This window comes from Aythya marila (assembly GCF_965140915.1).
Source record: "Aythya marila genome assembly, chromosome: 7".
Taxonomy (NCBI): Eukaryota; Metazoa; Chordata; class Aves; order Anseriformes; family Anatidae; genus Aythya; species Aythya marila.
The window spans coordinates 271,758-291,003 of NC_139048.1; the positions used below are offsets into that span (position 1 = coordinate 271,758).

Genomic DNA, 19,246 nt, shown 5'->3' on the forward strand with positions numbered 1-19,246 from the left:
TAACATATGCCTCCTTCAAAATGGCAAGAAAGACTGGGTTGTTGCCACCTTTAACAATAAAAGATTTTAATTAGGGGTATCCTGCTTGCAAATGTGACAGATCTAGTGTATTACTTTGTTAAATTTTACATCTCTTACTGTGAAACGTAACATGAATTTGTACCATCAGGCAGTTAATAGTGGCATGTGTTGTGCTGCCAGTCTGCAACTGCAATTTCACAAAAGCATAAAAACATGTACAACACAGTCTTAGTATTGCAGAATGATGAAAAACCTTTTCTGAGTACAGACTAAGACCCTCGCTTCTCAGCTGGGCAAAACTCGCACTGAGGCTGAACCCCCTGAGCCAGGCCCCTGGCAGGGTGGGCTGACCTGCGTGTCCTGCGGACGGGCTGGACCTCAGAGCTGCTGGTGTGACTGGAGTCCTGCTGCGGGGTCAGCGGCCCTGCTGCCCCTGCAGGCAACAGGGCACCCTGAAACATCACCCAAGACTTCCAGACACCTGCATTTGCAGGGCTTCTTTCCCAGAGGGGATTCAAATTCATACTCTTACATCTCTGGAGCTGCCAGAGCCTGCTGGCAGGGCTGCCCAGGGAGGGGCAGCAGGGTGTGAACTCATGTCTACTTCCTTGCAACTGACATCCTGCTCTCATCTCCAACCGTACTTTTTGTACAGAAGTATCCTTCAGTTTTACATCTCATGTAAAACTACAATGAGGTTATCAGGCATGCCAGGAAAATGCAAAAGGATTTGGCTGTTGCAGAGACCCGGGGTAAAAAATATTAAGTACCTTTCTATATTTATTTGGATTGCCAAAGACTTCAGGCAAGATGTGAAAGCCCAGGTAGGATGCTTTTCTGTATGTGCAAGTGTTACCTGTAAGGGATGACAGTGAGCTCCATAAACTCTTGAGGACCATAATACAAATGCAAACAGTGCCTCTCTGGATATCCTCTTAGATCCCATAAAGGTTAAAAGGAGTGCCCTTAGGCCAAACCCTGTTAGCAGATCATGCTGACCACAGCCTAGATTACAGAGCACCAATACAGATGTTGAACTTGCTCTTTAGACAATACTTAAACAAGAACCAATGGCTAAAAAAATACATATAGTACACCTGAATTAGCCTTTGGACTTGCTTTAGCTGTGTAGGACAGGACAAGAGGAAAAAGGGTCATGAAATATGATTTCTACCTTTGTAATATGGGCAAATTCTACAGCAAAATAATTCATTTACCTGGACCAGAAATTTGGCAGTGAACAGCTAACCCAGCACATCCAGTTTGACTCCTCCTTGCACGCTAGCTGTACACTAATGTTTGTTAGTATGAAGAATTTACTGGTAATATTCCAGATCTCTGTCATTACTCATTCTGCAGTGTATCCAATGGCATGTCAATTGAACACTAACACTAATATGCATAAGCAAATGAAGTTCCAAGCATGGGAATACCTTTTCATGAGTAAAGGAGGAGACTATAAAGCCATTTTCCTACCTGCATCTTTATGAAAATCAGGCATCTCAGATGACCACCTTAAATAAAAGAGGCAGTTTCAGGATGCATGGGATTTTCTTATGACCAGTCCTAGGTAACAATGATTCTAGGCAATCAATTTCCTTCCTTCATCCTAATTTGCCCTTATACATCATATTCAGGATTTTATCTGGACAGGGGCTGGTTGGCTCAGTGGATAAACCTCTGCCTTTTCACCTCTGGGATCATGGTTCAAGTCAAACCCTGATGAAATGCACTTGATCGTCCTAATCTAGTTCTTAGTGGACAGTATTCCCATTATCTTTAAAAGGGTCAGAGCCAAGGCCATTGGGAAGAGTGCATTGTGCTATATCTTGTCTGTTGATTAATACATTTTCAGTGATGCCAGATCCTTAACCTTCATGAGTGCACGTATTCTCACAAAAAGCTTAATAAAGGTCCCTGATGGACTAACCCTTTCTTCTTGATCCTTTCAGGATTTCCCAGGAATATTAAAATAAAAAACACAATCAAGTTACTCATCATTTAAAAGTATGTTTGCCTCAACTGTTTGTAGAAACACCTCTAGGTTAATTAGTATAATAACAGATCCCTTTTAATCATCACTTGGCATAGGGAGAACAAAACCTTTATAATTCAACCCATTTTTATATCACGTTACAATTTTCTTCTCATATTGTATCCTATCTGTCAAATCTAAACAGACACACGGAATAAAGGGAATCTACCCTCGAAGACTGATTTTGTTGCTCATAACATAGACTTTGAATAAAGACAGTGTTCACTGTAGAAATTTATTGTTTGCTCTCTGCAATATAAGGATGACTAAAAGATATTTGACCACTGATAACATGAAGCTCTTTTTTTTTTTTTTTTTTTTTTTTTTTCATTGTAATAACAAGGTAATAAATAGAACCACTTCCATTTTGTGGTATATATAGGCTGGAGATCACTGTGCTTTCCTGCATAACTATCTTGCATCTGTTTTGGAATTAATGCTGACAGTGTGTGATAATGCAACAGTGTCCTCTGAACTATCTGATTACCCAGGAGTAACTGGACAGCTGGCACCCTCAGCCTAACTTCTTCTACCTCCAAGTAAGAGAGGCAGGGGGAGCAGCTGACAAAAAGGACTGTCAGGGTAAGTGTCTCTGTGAGAGCTGAAGCCAGCAGCATAGGACGGGACACCTGCTCAGGAACAAGCAGGAAGCAGGGAAGGCCAGCATAAGCAGAGATACGTAATTAGTCACCAGTTTCCATGAATATCAACAGACAAAACAGATTATGATTTTAGTGGAAATAACATCACGTCTAACTCTTAAGAAAATTAATTCACGGACTACTTTCATTACACAGTAATGGTCAAAATCTTAAGGACAATACATTAGTTTCCATCTGGATTGATTCCTTAATATGTTTAATATGAAATATATGAATGTATGACCCATTTCTCATTTCTGTCTGTGGTTAAAGATTATAAAATGATTCCTAATGATTTAATCATTCTTCTGTAGTCATAAAGAGTTTTTAAGGTCTTCTTCTATATTTATTTAACTGACTACTGAAGAAATAGCATTTAACTCATGCTTCTTTTGCATAAATCAATAACATGATCATTTTTTTCCATTAAATTATTATCTCTGCCTTCTATCTCTTGCGAGTATTTTAAAATTAAGGCTGAACTCCCAAATAGAAGATTTTTTTTAAAAACAAACAAACAAACCAAAAAGCAGTTATAGACTGATTCATCACAAATTATTAAGGAATATGAAAAAAATGCTGTAAAAGTGTAGATTTATTCATGAATTCCCTGCACAATGCTACTCTCCTGAAACCACTGGCATGATAATTTTACTCAATTGAGAGCTGGCAAATCCAAAGCTACATCCAAGTTTTGTGTGAATGACATATTGGTGAGTCAGCGTAAGGTCAGGGATAGTGGACAGCACTGCAGATCCACTCAGGATGCCGGATAAGAAGGCTTAGGCATCCCCCACATTCTCCCTCGTGCATGAGCAACTCATACTCTTTGTGTGGATGAGGAACAGGGCACAGAAGCGCTGTGGCTAGGATGTGGTCAGAGTTACCAGCTGGAGACTTCCACCTCTTGAAAGGTGCAAGAAGCCAGCTCAGATTAGAAATGCCTCATTTCTTTGCCCACCATTCACAGGAAGTCTCCGGAGCAGAACACAAACAATGCTGTACAGCACAGCTTGGCTGTATGCTACTGTCAAAGTCACAAGTGTTAAGCTTTTTTTAACTCAAAAGCAACTCCTTCAACTGTAATTGTTGTGACACTAAGGTGAAACGCTGCATGTTGTACCTCCTTTCGTCCCACTTTTTGCATTTCGATTGCCATTATGTAACTCCCTTCTCCATAGCATCTAGACACGGTAGTTCTGTAGTAGTTACTAGAGTTATGCCCTGGTTCATCTGAGGTACTACGACCTTGATGTACAATTCTGAACATACAAATTAAGTATCAAGCTGGTTCTGCATTATGTTACAGCTCCTTTCAAGTAGCTTTTCTCTTTTTTTCTGTCACTAAACAGTTTAATAAATCTGGGTGTTTATTTCTCGAAACAAAATGATACAGAATGGTTATTGCACTTCAAAGTGATAAATACAGATAATTGCTAAGATAAATTTGGAATAAGGTACAGATAAGTCTGGAAAAATTAGACCTGACAGATGACTGCATGAGTTTCAAACTGAATTTCTGTTAAAGAGATAATTTGTATCTACATCAGATTTTTCATAAAAATACTTATTTCTATAAATATATCTTATATCTATAAGATTCTTTTTGTTGATTACAATGTAAAAAAGAAGGAATAACTGTGTATGGACAATGATAAAGTAGCCTGTTGATAATAAATATTTGTCAGGTCTTGTCACATCAGTACACATTCCACTGTTACTGAAGAGACATCACACTAATAAAAAAAAAAAAAAACTCAAAAAATCAATGGATTTTGAGCTAAAGCAGTTGCTAAACACACAGAAAACATCTTTATCCAACAGCCATAGTGCTGTGAAAATTCCCAAGCCTTGCATTGGTACAGCTAAGGAAAATTTAATCTTCCCAAATACTCATCAGGGCACTCCATCCTGCAGACCTGACAGCCCCACTTATAATTAATTATACAATTTCGATGGGAATATCGACTAAACAAAGCTATAAATCATAGAAAAAGTCAATAGGCATGGACACATTCAATCATGTCCCGACCAATGATTACTACTCTTAAAATACAATAATTATTTTCAGGAGCCAGCTTGAATTAAATTTCTGTCAGGCTGGTACAAGACCGGTGGTTGATGAAGGATGCGATGGATTTTTTGGGTTGAATTCGGCACAGAGACATTTATCCTTTTAGATAGGTAGTTTGTTTTTAGTGATCATGGTGCTGCGTGTTTAACTAGACCATGAAGATTAGATTATCTCCAATGGCTCATTATATCGTTTATCTTTTCCTTCCATGTTTGATCTGGAAGATTTCCTGCTTCTTGATGCATGAATGAAATGACTGCTGATTTTGAGATGGAATGTGCTTAAGTGGGAATCTGCCTGTGCTTTTGCACACTGTGTCCACATATGTGAAGCCAACTAGCAGTCATCTGAAATACCACTAGGGATGTGGTAAAATGGCAGCAAAAAGAATAGCTTTGCTCAGCTTCAACAATGTATTGGGGGAAAAAATCAACACGACAAATATTTGAGCTGTTTCAAAAGAAGCTAAAATATAATAGCAATAGATGTAGAGGAAAATCGTATGATTTACCTATAGAAACTGGAATTGGGATTAGTGTTATTACTCTCTATTAAATGTCCCCCAAACTGAAAAACATCAAGGAAAAAACAATTGCTATGTATTTCCCAAAGATTTTTTCACCTTCTAAATAAAAACAAAACAAAACAAAACAAAAAACACTTATCTCACAGTAACTGTGTTTTTGAGATACCTTGCCTCACAGATATTTCTTGTGGTGGGTATATGCCACATATGAAAGATGTGCTTTAAGTAAGAAAAGCAGTCCCAATGAATGGGATGGACATCAACAAATGCTTAAACAGGAAACATCTTCACTTTCCTCATGAATCTGACTCATCCAACTTTCCTGACTTCAGAAATGAGTGAGATCTCAGATTCTCTAATGGAATTAACCTTCTAGGTGTGAGTTAACTTATAAACAGAGAGGGTGAGTAAAGGGGCTTTGGTTATCCTCCTTGCCCTGGATCCTTGCAGACAGATCTCCAAACAACCTGTCTGTCTATGAACAGCAAGAGAACATGCTGTAGGTAGAAGAGAAGACAGAGATAAGGGAGTATACATCCCCTCCCTATGCAATAAGTAGCAATAGATTTTGTGAGCAGGCACACTGTGAAATTGGTAGAGACTACAGCAAAAACTAGAGTTGGAGGACTCTCCAAGAAGCTGAGACACAGAAGCTGAATCCCATGTCTTCTTTATTCTGGGTGTGAGGAAAGAAGATAAAATTCTGTGCCATGTGGAAAGATGTGAAAACCGGGCTAGCTTGTCAGCCTGCACAACACAGAGTTTTTGTGTTGACAATTTCCATAGAACACACAGTTTTCTAAAGGTTTTGTTTGTCTGGCATAGCCTGCCCTACTTGTATAGCTCAGAATATTGAACATGTGAATGCTTTTAGTTTATGCATACATATACAGACCTTTATCTGAAACAAGGAGCTTAGTTCTGATATCAGTGAAGTTGGACCAATTTCCATAAGCAGAGGGTCAGGTCAGTGAAATCTTCAGTAAGGCTCCCATATGCAGTAGGTATCTATCATCTTTTTTTTTTCATCTATTTTTTTTTCATCTATTTTTTTTTTTTCACTTATCATTATGGGTGCTTCATGTTTTTCTTTTAGATACAAAACTCTTAGGAAACTTTAATGAAATTGAGAAAACTGCAAGTAATGATACAGAGATTTTCCAAAACGAAGTGGCTATATTTTGAAATAAAATAACTTTTAAAAAAGAAGATATAAAGTCATTCTCCACAGAAAAAATCTAGTCCTCGTTACAAATCAAAAGGCTAGTGGTCCCTTTCTGCTTTCTCTGCTTACGAAACTGCATATGATTGCCCAAACAGTGCTAGCCTGATGAAGGGTTTGACCTTTCTATTTTATTTATTCACATATTTCTATTATTCTTTGTATACTCAGAAGAGTATACTCTTTGTATACTCAGAAGACACAGATATTTTCAGAGCAGTTTTGCATTAAAGGCTTTTTTTTTAAGTTAAGGAAGTGCACAGAGAAGAACGAGTAAAGAAAGTGTGCTTGAAGAAATGGGAAACAGAGGACAGAGTGGCCAAGGTAAGTTATGAAGATATTAAGAAGCTGCAATCAAAATAACTGGCTAATTAAGGAACAAAGTTGGAGCAGTTGCCATCTTGGATGAATTAGCCTTTCTTTCTGTAGACAGGAGGACTGATAAGGATAAAGGGATGATAAAAACACAGTTTGTATGAGAGTTTCCAATTTATTTCTTCAACAGTGTTTAGTAACGAACTTACCGCAGTGCCATTGTTATCTCTAAAAACATCTTGATTAAAATAGTCAAAAAGCTTCTTTTCTAATTGTAGCATAACCTAAAAAAATAGAGGAGAAAGGTTAGCAAAGCTCTGGGATTCAGGTATCTAACACACTGCTCTTGGAAGCAACCCCTTTAGATACATGCAGCCCTTTAAAACTACATGTCTCTAAGTGTCTAAAGCTCCTCGTCAGCTTGGCCATTTGGTTGACTGGCAATCAGTTAGAAAAATCCAATTAACTGCGCATTAGGTGTGACAATCTATATCCCACCCCTCCCTTTAAATCATCAGTTTGAAACAACTATATTCATTCTTTGTAGAAAAGAAAGTGAACGTTAAACAGAGTTTCTATTTACACAGGAGGTATAGAGGGCATTAAGTTGTTTACCTTTCTGTCATTATCAGATTCACGAAATATTAGCTTGACTACTTCATTTGTGTCAGCTGCCCGGATAGTCTGCATTGTAGCCTTCGCACATAGTGTCTAATAAAAAACACAAAGGAAGAAAGGGAAACAGGTTTAAACAAAAGATGAGACCACATTTTATAGAACTTGATCAATCTTTGTGTCTTCAAGTGCTGATCCAATGACATCTGAAAGTATGATTTGTTGTAGGTCAAAATATGAAGCACTGCTTATTTAAGTGACTTCCTCTCATGATGGATTTAAAATAATACACTGAATTACTGTTTGGAGAGAAACAGACGATATTAAGAAAGTATCAATCAAATAAAGCAAATATTCATTTAACTTATTACCATGTGCATAGGTTCTTTCATAGGTCTGACACTGTATCACACATTATTGTAAACATTCACAAAAGCCACTTCCTACAGCTAATGACTCCACAGCACTGCTTATTTATGTATCACATTTTAAAAAGCTGATAAGTACCTTGGCACTAGAGTCTTGCAGCTTAACTCATTTGCCAAAACTTCGGCCTTGTGAATTAGTGCCCCAAGTATAATTTGAAAATCCTAGCACTAATTAATGATCTGACATCAAGTTTCAAAGTTAATTCTTGATAGCAAATTGCTCATACACCATTCTTTAAAAAAAAAAGACAACATTGTATCTCTAGATATTTTGATGATTGGGTGTCTAAGATGTATTATAAATCAACAGTTCAATGGGCTCAAGGTGTGAATTTCAAAGGAAGAGTCAGGCCATGATTTATTAGATATTAACCTAGTTGTGGCCCAGTTTTAACAGTAAGGAAGGCTGACCTAGAGAGTAATACAGAACTTGTTGTTTAAAGGGCTTGCTCTGCTACATTTTAAGAGGTGAAAGTCTGAAGCCCTCAGCAAAGCGGTTAAGGATGTATTTAACCTAAAATCGTACTTTAGATACACTGAACCTGTACTTTTAGCTAACTTTAACTATGATAACTATGGTAAATGCTTATAATGCAGACAGACTGTTTCCACTGTGGGGTAGCAGGCTTCACAAGGTGCTCTGCAGTTATCCAACATGGGCAAACCTTCCGGACGGTGTTTGATGCTTCTCCAACCCATCTGCCTGGGCTTCTGGAAGCCACAAAGCAAAAGGCCAAAAGGGGCATTGTGGAAAGCTTATTATTACTCCAAGGCAGAGAGAAAATGGCCAAGATGGGCACTCATACATGGGAAGCTGTTCAGTTTTCCTCGATTTAGTCTAACCACCTATGATGGATAGCATCTGTGCACAGCCTTGAGTAAGATTTGGTAAAGAATATCCATCTGAATAAAGAGCTTCCTCAAGGAATATAATTAGGTTAAGAATGGGGAAAGAGGTGATTTCCCTGCTCTGCGTGTTCTCTTCCTTTTCTTAATGACCAGAAAACTGTTTGTCATTTTGTATGATATTATTCCCTTATAAAATAAGTATTTCCTTTGGTAATGGAGAATTTCACATCTGACCGCATCCTTCTTTCCTTCAAAAATATAACAACATATATTGGGATTCATCATTAGAAGTACAGTATCTATCAGGCACAGTATCATGAAATTAGAGCTTACTTCTCATTTCCCATTCTGAATTTCTTTTGAAGGAGATGCGAAGCATGTATTTAAAAAAAAGTCCACCTGCTTCCAAATAATCCAAAATTCAGCTGAGGTTATCAGTGCTAGAGTGGGAATTATCTGTCCAAAAACCTTTTCTTTCCATTTGACAAAAAGGTATTAAAATGACCCTTGATAAAGGGTTCTGTGTGTTGCCACAGTACAAACAAAAAGTGAAAAGCTGAGCAATTCCATTTTTAAAGGATAGTAACTTGAGTGTGATTCAGTAAAAGCGAAATACAAATCTCATCTTTTTCTTCATGTCTGTGAACTGAACAGGTGTCGAATCCCCATTTTACTGAAGAGATTATGCCCTTGCCTTACAGATTTTTCTTGATCGTTTCTTTCTCAAACAAGCAGCACCACGTCTACAGATTACAAAGATCTACCTCCGAGTTTTATCCTAAGAAACCTGGCACAACCAAGGCCCAAACAGGGCCACGGGTGCATGTGGAGTCACAACTTTCGCTGGAGGACAAGGTGTTGGTCACATGAACGCAGATGTGGGCTGCTCTTTGAAAGCTTCATCTGCATAGCAGAATTTTGAGGTGTTTTCCAAATAGCTTTGGAGGAGAAAGTGAAGGTGCTGGCAATAGCTCGCTTGACCTGCTGCGGCTGGGATGGCAGCGGAGAGGCACACCAAGCTGCTGGGGAGCACGCTGCTGCTGTCCCTTGCTTCGAGGACAGACCTCATCGCTTCTCTCTCTCATATCCAGTTTAGCTTTGGACCCATTTTGTCTGTTTCTACATGTAATTATCGTTTTGCCATCTGCGTCCGCAAGCAATTCCCGATGAGGTAATCCACAAGCGAGCCATTCCCAATGTGCACTCCCTCCGATACCACTATTGAAATTCAAAGCACAGATTAGCTAATCGGGTCAAACCCCAAAAAATAGCGCTTTGGGCTCATGTGTCACAAATCAGTCTGGTCGCCTTTAAAAAGCACACCAGATTAGAACAAGCACCCGAACAAACCAAAGCGGAAAACTCACCGCTCTCTAAAGCTGGTTTCTAAAGCCCTAACAAATCGCTCCATCTTTCACTCATTTAAACTTTCCAAATGAGGGTCAATACGGTCCCCTAGCATCCAAATGCTAATGCGCTTAAGTGCGCTTAAGCAGCTTTCCAGAGTGAATGGGCCAAAGAAGGGCTCGAAAAGACAAGGCAGAGTTACTGTCACTGTCAAAAAGTCATTGTAGCCACCCCCGGAGTGGTTGCAATTCAAGAAATTCATGATTTCTGTCTCTTAAAGGCATCTGCTTGAGAACATTTTTTTTTTCTGAGCTGCTTTATCTCACAACTTCAGGCCTGCTCTAAAAGAAAAAAAAAACAAAAAACAAAAAACAACAAAAACAACGCGATCGACTCTTGAGAACCAATAAAGAGAAAGGACCCACATACCTTATTACTTTCAAATTTCACATGCACAAAAAGTTACCTTATTCACAGACAAAAAGTGATTGGGCAAAGGTTCATTTCTTATACAAGCTGGAGCATTCCTTTTTTCCTCCTCCTTTCAATTTCTACAAAGTCGTAGTCACCCAAGCAGAAAACTTTCGGGAACATGTGCCTTTTTAGACAAGTCTACTTATGAAGGGATTTTTTGTTGCTGGTAAAGAAAATTAAAATGCTATGAAAACACACTGTTTCTTTTTAGGTACTCCCTCAAAAGTACTCTTTTGCAAAGTTAGAATATGGGAATTAGATGTCAAAACTCTTCTACCCAAGTTATCTTTTTTTTTACACTTTTTTTAAAACAAAATTTGGCTAAAGCGTTTGCAGCAGAACTGAATTCAGAGCTCAGAGAGAATTCAGCACTCAGCCTTTGCTTAGCAAACACAGACATGTCTTATTACAGTTTTCACATGTACTGTCCATGCAGGCAGACACTTCATAGTATCTTTTTAATAATGCTTTACAATAGTTTATGTGTAGTGAATTGTAAAACACAGGAATAACTCCTCTGATAATTGCCTTGGAACATAATAAAAATGTCGTATTATGTAGAAAGTATTTGATATTGATAGTGACAAATCTAGAATTTCTTCTAAACTCTGCAGTCTTTAGATATTGAAAACCCTCTAATTTACAAGATAAATGCAGCCTTCAAAACAGATCTGCTCCACCACATACACAACACATTAAAATGTTTTAGACTGTGTTTCTGCATACTTATATTTAAAAGGTATTAAAACAAAATTGTATTACATACACACACAATGTTATGTTATGTAATACATCGTATATTATATAATTGCGTTTTATATTGCATGTGTATGGAGACATTGAACTGCTGTGAAGTACACTACTGTTTACTGTTAGTGCTTTGTTGAAAATTGCAGCTTTTTCATCCTGCACACCCAGTTTCTGAGCATTCTTTAGACTTGAGTCCACCTCTTCATGTGTGAGCTGAACTATTGCATGCTTGCAATTACCTCAACAAAATTGTTTTGAAAAAAAAATAGGGCATCCAAGAACACAGTGATTAAAACTTTACAGTTGCCTTTGTCTACTGAATCTAGAGATGTGTATTATTTTTCCCAATGGTTTGAAAAATCTTTTTACAACTTATTATTACTTTGAAATCTAAACAAAAAGAAAATAATATATTGTTACTTTATGATGACAAAGTTCAAAAGACGTTTAGATGTAGAGCTTAGGGATATGTTTTAGTGGGGACTGTTAGCGTTAGGTCAGAGGTTGGACTCGATGATCTTGAGGTCTCTTCCAACCTAGAAAATTCTGTGATTCTGTGATTGCAATTGAAATTTCTAGTAAGCCACATGGATTGAAGCAGAAGTATTTCTTGCTAAAATGAACATGAGAGAGTCTGAAGACTGCTAAAATAAGGCGGTTGAAGCAAAGTCTTGAACACATGAGCGACCAAATCAATTAAATTTAAGATATTTAATTTTATTCCAGTTAGATACTCTGTGCATTCTGGCAAGATGGAAAAGACAGAGGAACATGTATCATCTAATTATGAAAGTGAAATACTTCCTCTGAAATGCTGCTCAAAAAACAAAATCAACCTGACACTTATTAAATTAGGATAATCAAATGCTTTTTTATTATTAACTGGATGCAAATTGTATTTGAAACAATCAGCCAAGTAAAAGACTTGCTACTTTGGGAATAACAGGAACATCTGTCTTGTTTGGGCTCCTCCTCACTTTAGAAAGGGTTGATATATTTTTCTGGGTATTAGGAGTGTACAAATATTAAATTCACCAAATCACATGGTGTAAGAGAAATAAAATTTGCAAGTGAGAAAATGAAGTCAGATGTACCTGAGTCAGTAAAAGATGTGCATTTAGCTACAGGACAACTAACACCATATTTTTTAAACTGCCATTGAAATGCAAACTCATTTTAGCTGATTTTTCACAACTGTGCAGTGGTATTCACCCACACAGCTGCTGCAAGTAGTTAGGAAAATCACAGAGCTAATTTCCCCAGTGTAAGGTGATAAAAACCCACCTGAAACAGGAGACACTTTTTTAAAAAAAAAAAAAAAAAGAAAAAAAATATCCCTTAGATTATAGTTTAACTCATGTTAACATTAACTACATAGAGATAGCAATAGTATCTTGAAGTATCTGTGCTCTTTATACTGATAAGCTTCCAGGAGCAGGAATTTAACTCAGTAGTGAGATAAACATCAGCTGAATGAAGAAGAAATATGAAAAAGTGTTAATGAGATGTGACATTAAGTATAGATATGAAAAATTACATTCTTTTTGAATATTCGACAAGGAGCGAGCTCATGTCCAGGGGAGCAGGCATGGTGGAGGGCTGGGTGGGATGGAGAACAAAGGCTTGTTGCACCACTCCCATCTTTCCTTGGTATGTTTCTTATGTAGCATGTGTACAATACATCCTCTGATGGTAAGTCAATGCAAATCACACCAGGATGCTGGTCTCCACTGTAGGACCCCTATGTTGATTTGCACAGGGGTATTTCGGTTTTAAATACCTCTTTGGGTACTGTCTGTGACAAAAGATTCTCAGCACTAAGACCCTACCTTCATGCTTCCAAAGTTCTCCTCCGTCCCTAAAACAAATGATCCCTGCTGGGAACAACTTGCATTTCCTTGGGCTCAGTTTCAAATTAGCTGTCTGAAGTTCATTATTAAGTGCATTTTCTTGTCCAAAACCTTAGATCATTCATGACAATGTTATCAAAGTGTAACACTAGGCAATGCAAAACCATATCCATTTGTTTTTAAGGTACCACCATGCTGAACAGACTGAGACACCTCGGTTTAATGCACAACCTCTGTCCAGCTGTAGATGTAACTGCCTGCTCTGCAGGGTGCGCGCTCTTGCCATTGACTGCTTTATTACTCATGAAAACAATACCTGGCTCTTATGAACTTACCTTTGGCAGTAGAGGGTAAGATTTGTATCTGCATTTGCAAGGGAGTCAGCGGGGCAGGGTCCCAGCAGAACTCTGCTGCCCACTGACAGCCCCAAGTGACCCCAGGCTGCTGCGGGAGGTGTGGGAGCGAGCAGTGGGAGGGCTGGGACCTCTGGTTCCCCGAGGCATCGGACCTGCCCCTGCAGCTCTCCTCCGTGCCAACAGCTGGTCGCAACGACACCTCTCTTTTTAATTCTCTTCATCAGAAAAGAATATGAATTAAGCTCAAAAGCCTACGCTAAGATTTTCTGAGATTACAGATCCTGAAGAAACTGTCAAAGGCCAAACCTTACTTTCTTGGAAAGAATATGCTAGTACAGCTCTGTCCCTGGTGACATGACTACTACATTGCTGGTAAGAGCTGCCTACTAGCGTCTTGTTCATCTGGAATGTATGCTTCTGATGGCACTTGAAAGAAATCCCTCTTGGCATTTGTTACACGTTTAGCCGTAATAAAATTTAGCCTGTTTATGAGATACTCAGCATAATCCAACTCAGCCACTTAGACACTGTGCTCAATTTATAAACTTCTGATGTTTAAATCTGATTTATCTAATTTTTGGCTATGTAACTATCCTAAACAGTGTTTTAGTCTGAAATTAACTAGTTTATTCAGCCAGCTGTTATTTTGTACATGCCAATTTAATATATACATTTTTTTCAAATACAGGACCTTGATTACTACTTGCTCACTTATGTATGTCCAAAGAGAAAGATTAAGAAATTCTAGTTTCTCACACTCCTAATTTTTTCCCCATGGCATCTTCTACCACTTGATTTTTTCAAACTGGAAAAGAAACTTTCGTTATATAGTTTGTGGTGCTCTGTCCTGAACAGTTTTGCAAATTTAACAGTCATCCCCCATTTTGTAACTATTTTTTTCAATACTGGTGTTAAGTGAACCTTTATTTATTTATTATTTTTCTTTTTATTTATTTGCTTTTGCTTTTTCAGTCAAGTATATCTCTAGAAATGCAAAAATCAGGATAGAACTTCTTTTCCATCACATGTATTCACCTGCATGGTAATTAGCTTCTAGTTTCCTCTACCTGATTCCTTCTGGTCAGGTTCCATCTTTTTGGATTCTCTTATTTTCCTGACTGAGATCCCCAAGTTTGAGTTCAGCTGAGCACCTACACATTGGTTCATAATTTGCCCTGAGTTCTTTGTCACCTGCATGCGTCAGGAACACAAAAAGTACTCTGCAAACAAAGGTGAAGTTTTCAGGTGAAGGGTCTTGTGTCATCTGTCCCCACCAACCCTATTCTTCCTTGCTATTTAAGCTCTCAGTTTAAATTGACTTCCTGACACAGACAATAAAAGATAATAAGTTTCAAATTCATTCAGGACTTCCATTAGATCTGTATAAAACCTGTAACACCAGAAAATCTGGAACTTTGAAGTGGTCTGCTAGAAATATCTCTTCTCTCCTCTGTCCATCTTCCTAGTTATTTAGCATCATCACTTGATGTTGAGTAGGGTCACAGGGAAGTTTTCAAAGACAATGACTCACTTTTCCATAATTATAGGAACTGGAAGAGTCAATTGTTCCTATGGAAATCTTCTGAAAATATGTTGTCTTGTCCCATAGTCTGTGAACCTCTTGGGAATTATTCACACATTCTTCTATTCCTTTTATCCCATTATTTTTTCCTGCTTTGGTCAAGCAGGAATACCTGCTTGAAACATTACTTGTTGGACACCCTCACAGTGCTTGCTCTTTTTTTACTCCAACTGACTAAGCAGAGGACTGTACACATTGTTTCCATTAAGCAAAGACTTAGATGAAGCACACAAGATCTCTAATGTAAATCTGTTTCTGCAGAGAAATGTAAAACCCCCTCTTCCCTTGAGTTCAGAAGAAATAATGAGACAGCTTCTCTCCTTATAGCTAAGCTTGCTTTTATCTAACTTTCAGACTAAGAGCTTTCTATTTCTTTTCATTTTAGGAGTGAAATAGCCAGTGAGCCCCATCTGCTCCTCTGTGCCTTGCAATTGCCTTTGTTTTGAGTAGTAACATTTGCCACTGTTTGTGCTGATGGTGTTATTGTTTCTGCTACTTCCATATTTAATGGCTTCTTACAGCCATAAGAAATTAAATCTCAGAGCAGTAACATGAAGTAGCAAAAATGTAAGCCAACATCTAGCAAAATTCTTTGGTGCTTCTTGACTCACTATCTGAAAACCTGGACATTGCAGGGTTCCAAATAACCGGAGACTGTCAGCTTTATTCTTCCTAACCCTTCCGGAGAGTACGCTTACTGATACAGCCTGCTGGGGACAGACGAGAGCGTTTACTGCCAGACCACAGCTGCTGCACAGTGATCTGCACAGGAGACTACTTCCACGTTGTCTCATTAGGAATGAGCAGTGTGTCTCAGAAACACTCCCGTGCAGTATTCTGTTCCACCGACAAGCACTGCCAAAAAAGGCAAATTCTGGAATAAATTTGCCCTTTAAATATACAGGGCATTTTGTACAAAATCAATGGTGTGACACAGATCAAGATCCAGACTTAGCTTCTGAAGAATGTGAACCTTTGGCTTCCAAAAAAGTAGACTTACACAGAGGGTATCATCTATGTAATCTATGGAGTATACTGTTCAACAACATTTTTGCATTTGACTTCTATTGAGCTTATCCTCAGAAATGAGAATTGGAGCTGACTTTTAAAACATGAAGTGTTGGGTGACTCTGAAATCAAACTACAAAACTACCTAAAATCTATATGCCATTAGCCAGACAAAAGTTTTGTTTTTTTAATCACAAAGTGGTAAATATAGAGAAGTATGAAGCCTTTTTTTTTGTTTGTTTTTCTCTCCTATAATGCATAACAGCAAAAATAACCAGTCCCTTAAACAAAGAGGGAATTTGAGACCTGGAGAATGAATGTGACAGCATGGGGCAGGAGCGTACATCTCAGGCTGTCAGCACCTCAGGGCTGTGCTCTTGCTAAGGCTAAGCACAAGTGTGAGACGGAAATCCATCCTCCGCCTCATCAAATGACCATGAGCACACACACTGTGAAGTAGGAGAGATGTTCATGCTCCCCTACTGTTTCCTCTCTGTGGGAAAAGAACACCCTTTCTCTGAGTTTACCGTACAGCAAATGCAACACAAAAATCATGCTCAGTTCACTGCATCCATTTTTTTGACCTGCACATGTTTTCCAAATGCAAAATGAAATTCACTGTGTTAATAACTGTGATGTGCTGCACAGTGTTATGAGACAAAACTTGGCTGATCAGGTGATGCCTTGCTGATGTGGCACATGTACTACTTCCTTACTGTACTCCTCACCTTTTTCGTTTTGTCTAGTCTCCCTGACTTGGTTCTTTTCACTCTGCCATATCTCATTCACTTCTCACTGGTTGTGCTCCCTGTCTGGTTCCACACCATTTGCTCCTTTATTCACTTTTGAAAATGGAATACGAATACAACAGCCTGTAAGTTCAAATAATCCTTTCTAGCCACTTTTATGTTCAAATAGCTCTAAGAATGATGGCAAGGGACTGCTGAATTGTCTTCCTCTCCCATCATGACTGTCACGCAGCCTGCAAGCAGTTGGCTGCAGCAGCACCTGGTCTCTGAAGATGCTGAGAAGCCAGGGCTGCGGCAGGTCCTGGGGGAGCCACACTGCCCAACAGCAAGTTCATTTGTCATCGGCAAGACTCAGACATCACAAAGTACCCCTATTTCCAGAAGATCTTATTCACACATTAAAATAAATGCCTTTTGGATAAAACAAATGAAGGAAATTTTGGTAAAATACCGTGCAAGGTACAGACCCAAGGTTTACCATGTTTTTGCTCATAAAAGGTTAAGATGTATTGGCAGAGTCAGTATGTGCATGACATAAATACTGCACACAATAAAAGACTGGCAACACATAAAGAACAGTTGTGGGATAAAACAGACAATGTGGAGAGCAGGAAATAGGGTGTCTCTCTTCATGCTGCACTGTAGCTTTGCATCCTCTTCAGTGAGGCTTCAATGGTATAAGAATGAAGGGTTTGTGCATTGCAGTGATATTCAGAATTTTCTCAAGGACACCACCCTCACTGAATGGGTTCAAAACTTAGTTGCTGACCAAGAACAAATTGAATGCAGCCCTTGACCAACTAGAGTGACACTGCTGGTCAGAGAAGGAGGAGGGTTTGGAGGAAGAGCATATTCATACCACTGGCTGGGGATCCAGAGGGATTTAATGCAGCAACAAATGCAGATCCCTGGCTCATTTGACACCACTGGGTGTTGCGCAGCACCACTGAGAGAACAGAAAGCACTGCCAGAAATGCAGCTTCCACAGTCCTCCTGTTCGTGTGGATCAATGATTCATCTGGAGGGGATGGGGGCCTGACTGGGCAAACAACCAGAAAGCATATTTTACAAAATTCTGAAACACAGATATTTTTTTTTCTTCTTAAAGCAAAACAGTATTCAAACATGCTGAGAAATATACAGAAGTCCCAATTACGGAGAGAGATGGAATAATGCAAGTTCAAAAGTGTTAATGCAACATAATTTTAAAGCTAACAGCTGTGGACTAGTTAGTGAAGTGCCATTCTTTTCGCTGTATCTTTAAGTGCTGTTAAATTCATTTGTCACTTGATGGAAAGCCAGCAGGCTACAAATCTCCCAAGCACCTCTCGCGCTGAATAGTGACAGGAGTATTCTGTTCTGCCATAAGACAACATTTGTGTGTGTCTCTGTCCGAAGTCATACATGCTATTTTAACTCATCTGCCTCCCCATTCTCTCCAGCCCAGGAGGACAAATTGCTCACTGTGGCTCCCTTTCAGAGGCAGTACAGCGCGCAAAGAATCATGACTGAGCAGAAACACAAGAAACAGGCACATAAAAATTCATCACTTTGGCCTCCTGACCTCTTGCCACTGGGTTTGGCAAACCCTGTCTCAAAAAGTAGCACCAAGGGAGAACTAAGCAGACCGGCTGAGTGAAATTACTGACAAAAAATATCTTGGACACAGGAAAACCCCACCAGATGCTTCATTGTCTTTTCAGAGAAGTGGTGCTGAAAAAGGGGGTGATCTACCACATGGCATATTGGGTGGAATAAGTAGAGCCATTGTTTCAGAGCAGCTCTGTCACTTTACTGACTGCAATACAAAGAGGTGTAAAGCAAGATTTAATCCTGACTTTTTAGTCAGCAGATTAAAACCAATCATGCCAGATGTCCACAAGACTGTTTAACATACAGAAAGCTTTTTCATACTCCACAAAAAGTGAAAGCTGTAATAACTTCTTCTTTATTTCCTCTAGAGAGGCCTTTTTCTCTCACTTTTAGTCAGAAAAAAGGGGAGATATTGTAATGGATTTTAAGATGTGCTATTAATTTTTACTCTAGCTTTTACTCTTCTCCCTTTTGAGACAAAGTAAATTCTTTTACCCATCCAAATCAGACAGGTATGCCAGAGAAAACCGCTGGTATAAAAAGGCTACAATTTCAAAAAGAAGGTATACCTGTAAGACCAGAAAGGGATGTTATCAGCAACATTCACCACAGAAGCTAAAGTTCCTCTCCAAAATCCTTGAGGCAACATGAGATATGACAGTATGGTTGTCAGCATTGTGGCAAATAAATAAATGTATAATGGTTTTCCCCCCTAAAACTGAAATTGTGCTTGTATGAGTTTTTGCACATCTGCCTCCTCACATGTGCTGGCCAGCCTGAGGACGTGCATACTCTGCTTCCTACCTTACGT

General features: G+C 38.8%; 1 protein-coding gene across 2 annotated transcripts in view; it reads right to left on the reverse strand.

Moving 5' to 3' along the window:
• INPP5A (inositol polyphosphate-5-phosphatase A) overlaps positions 1 to 19,246 on the reverse strand; it is a 241,060-nt gene that overhangs the window by 32,254 nt on the left and 189,560 nt on the right. For both annotated transcript variants that reach the window (XM_082764474.1, XM_082764473.1), the window contains exons 10-11: positions 7,450 to 7,545; positions 7,044 to 7,118 (exon numbers count right to left, since the gene is read on the reverse strand). In XM_082764474.1, coding sequence (XP_082620600.1) covers positions 7,044 to 7,118; positions 7,450 to 7,545 — 171 coding nt within the window. The remainder of the gene's footprint in view (positions 1 to 7,043; positions 7,119 to 7,449; positions 7,546 to 19,246) is intronic.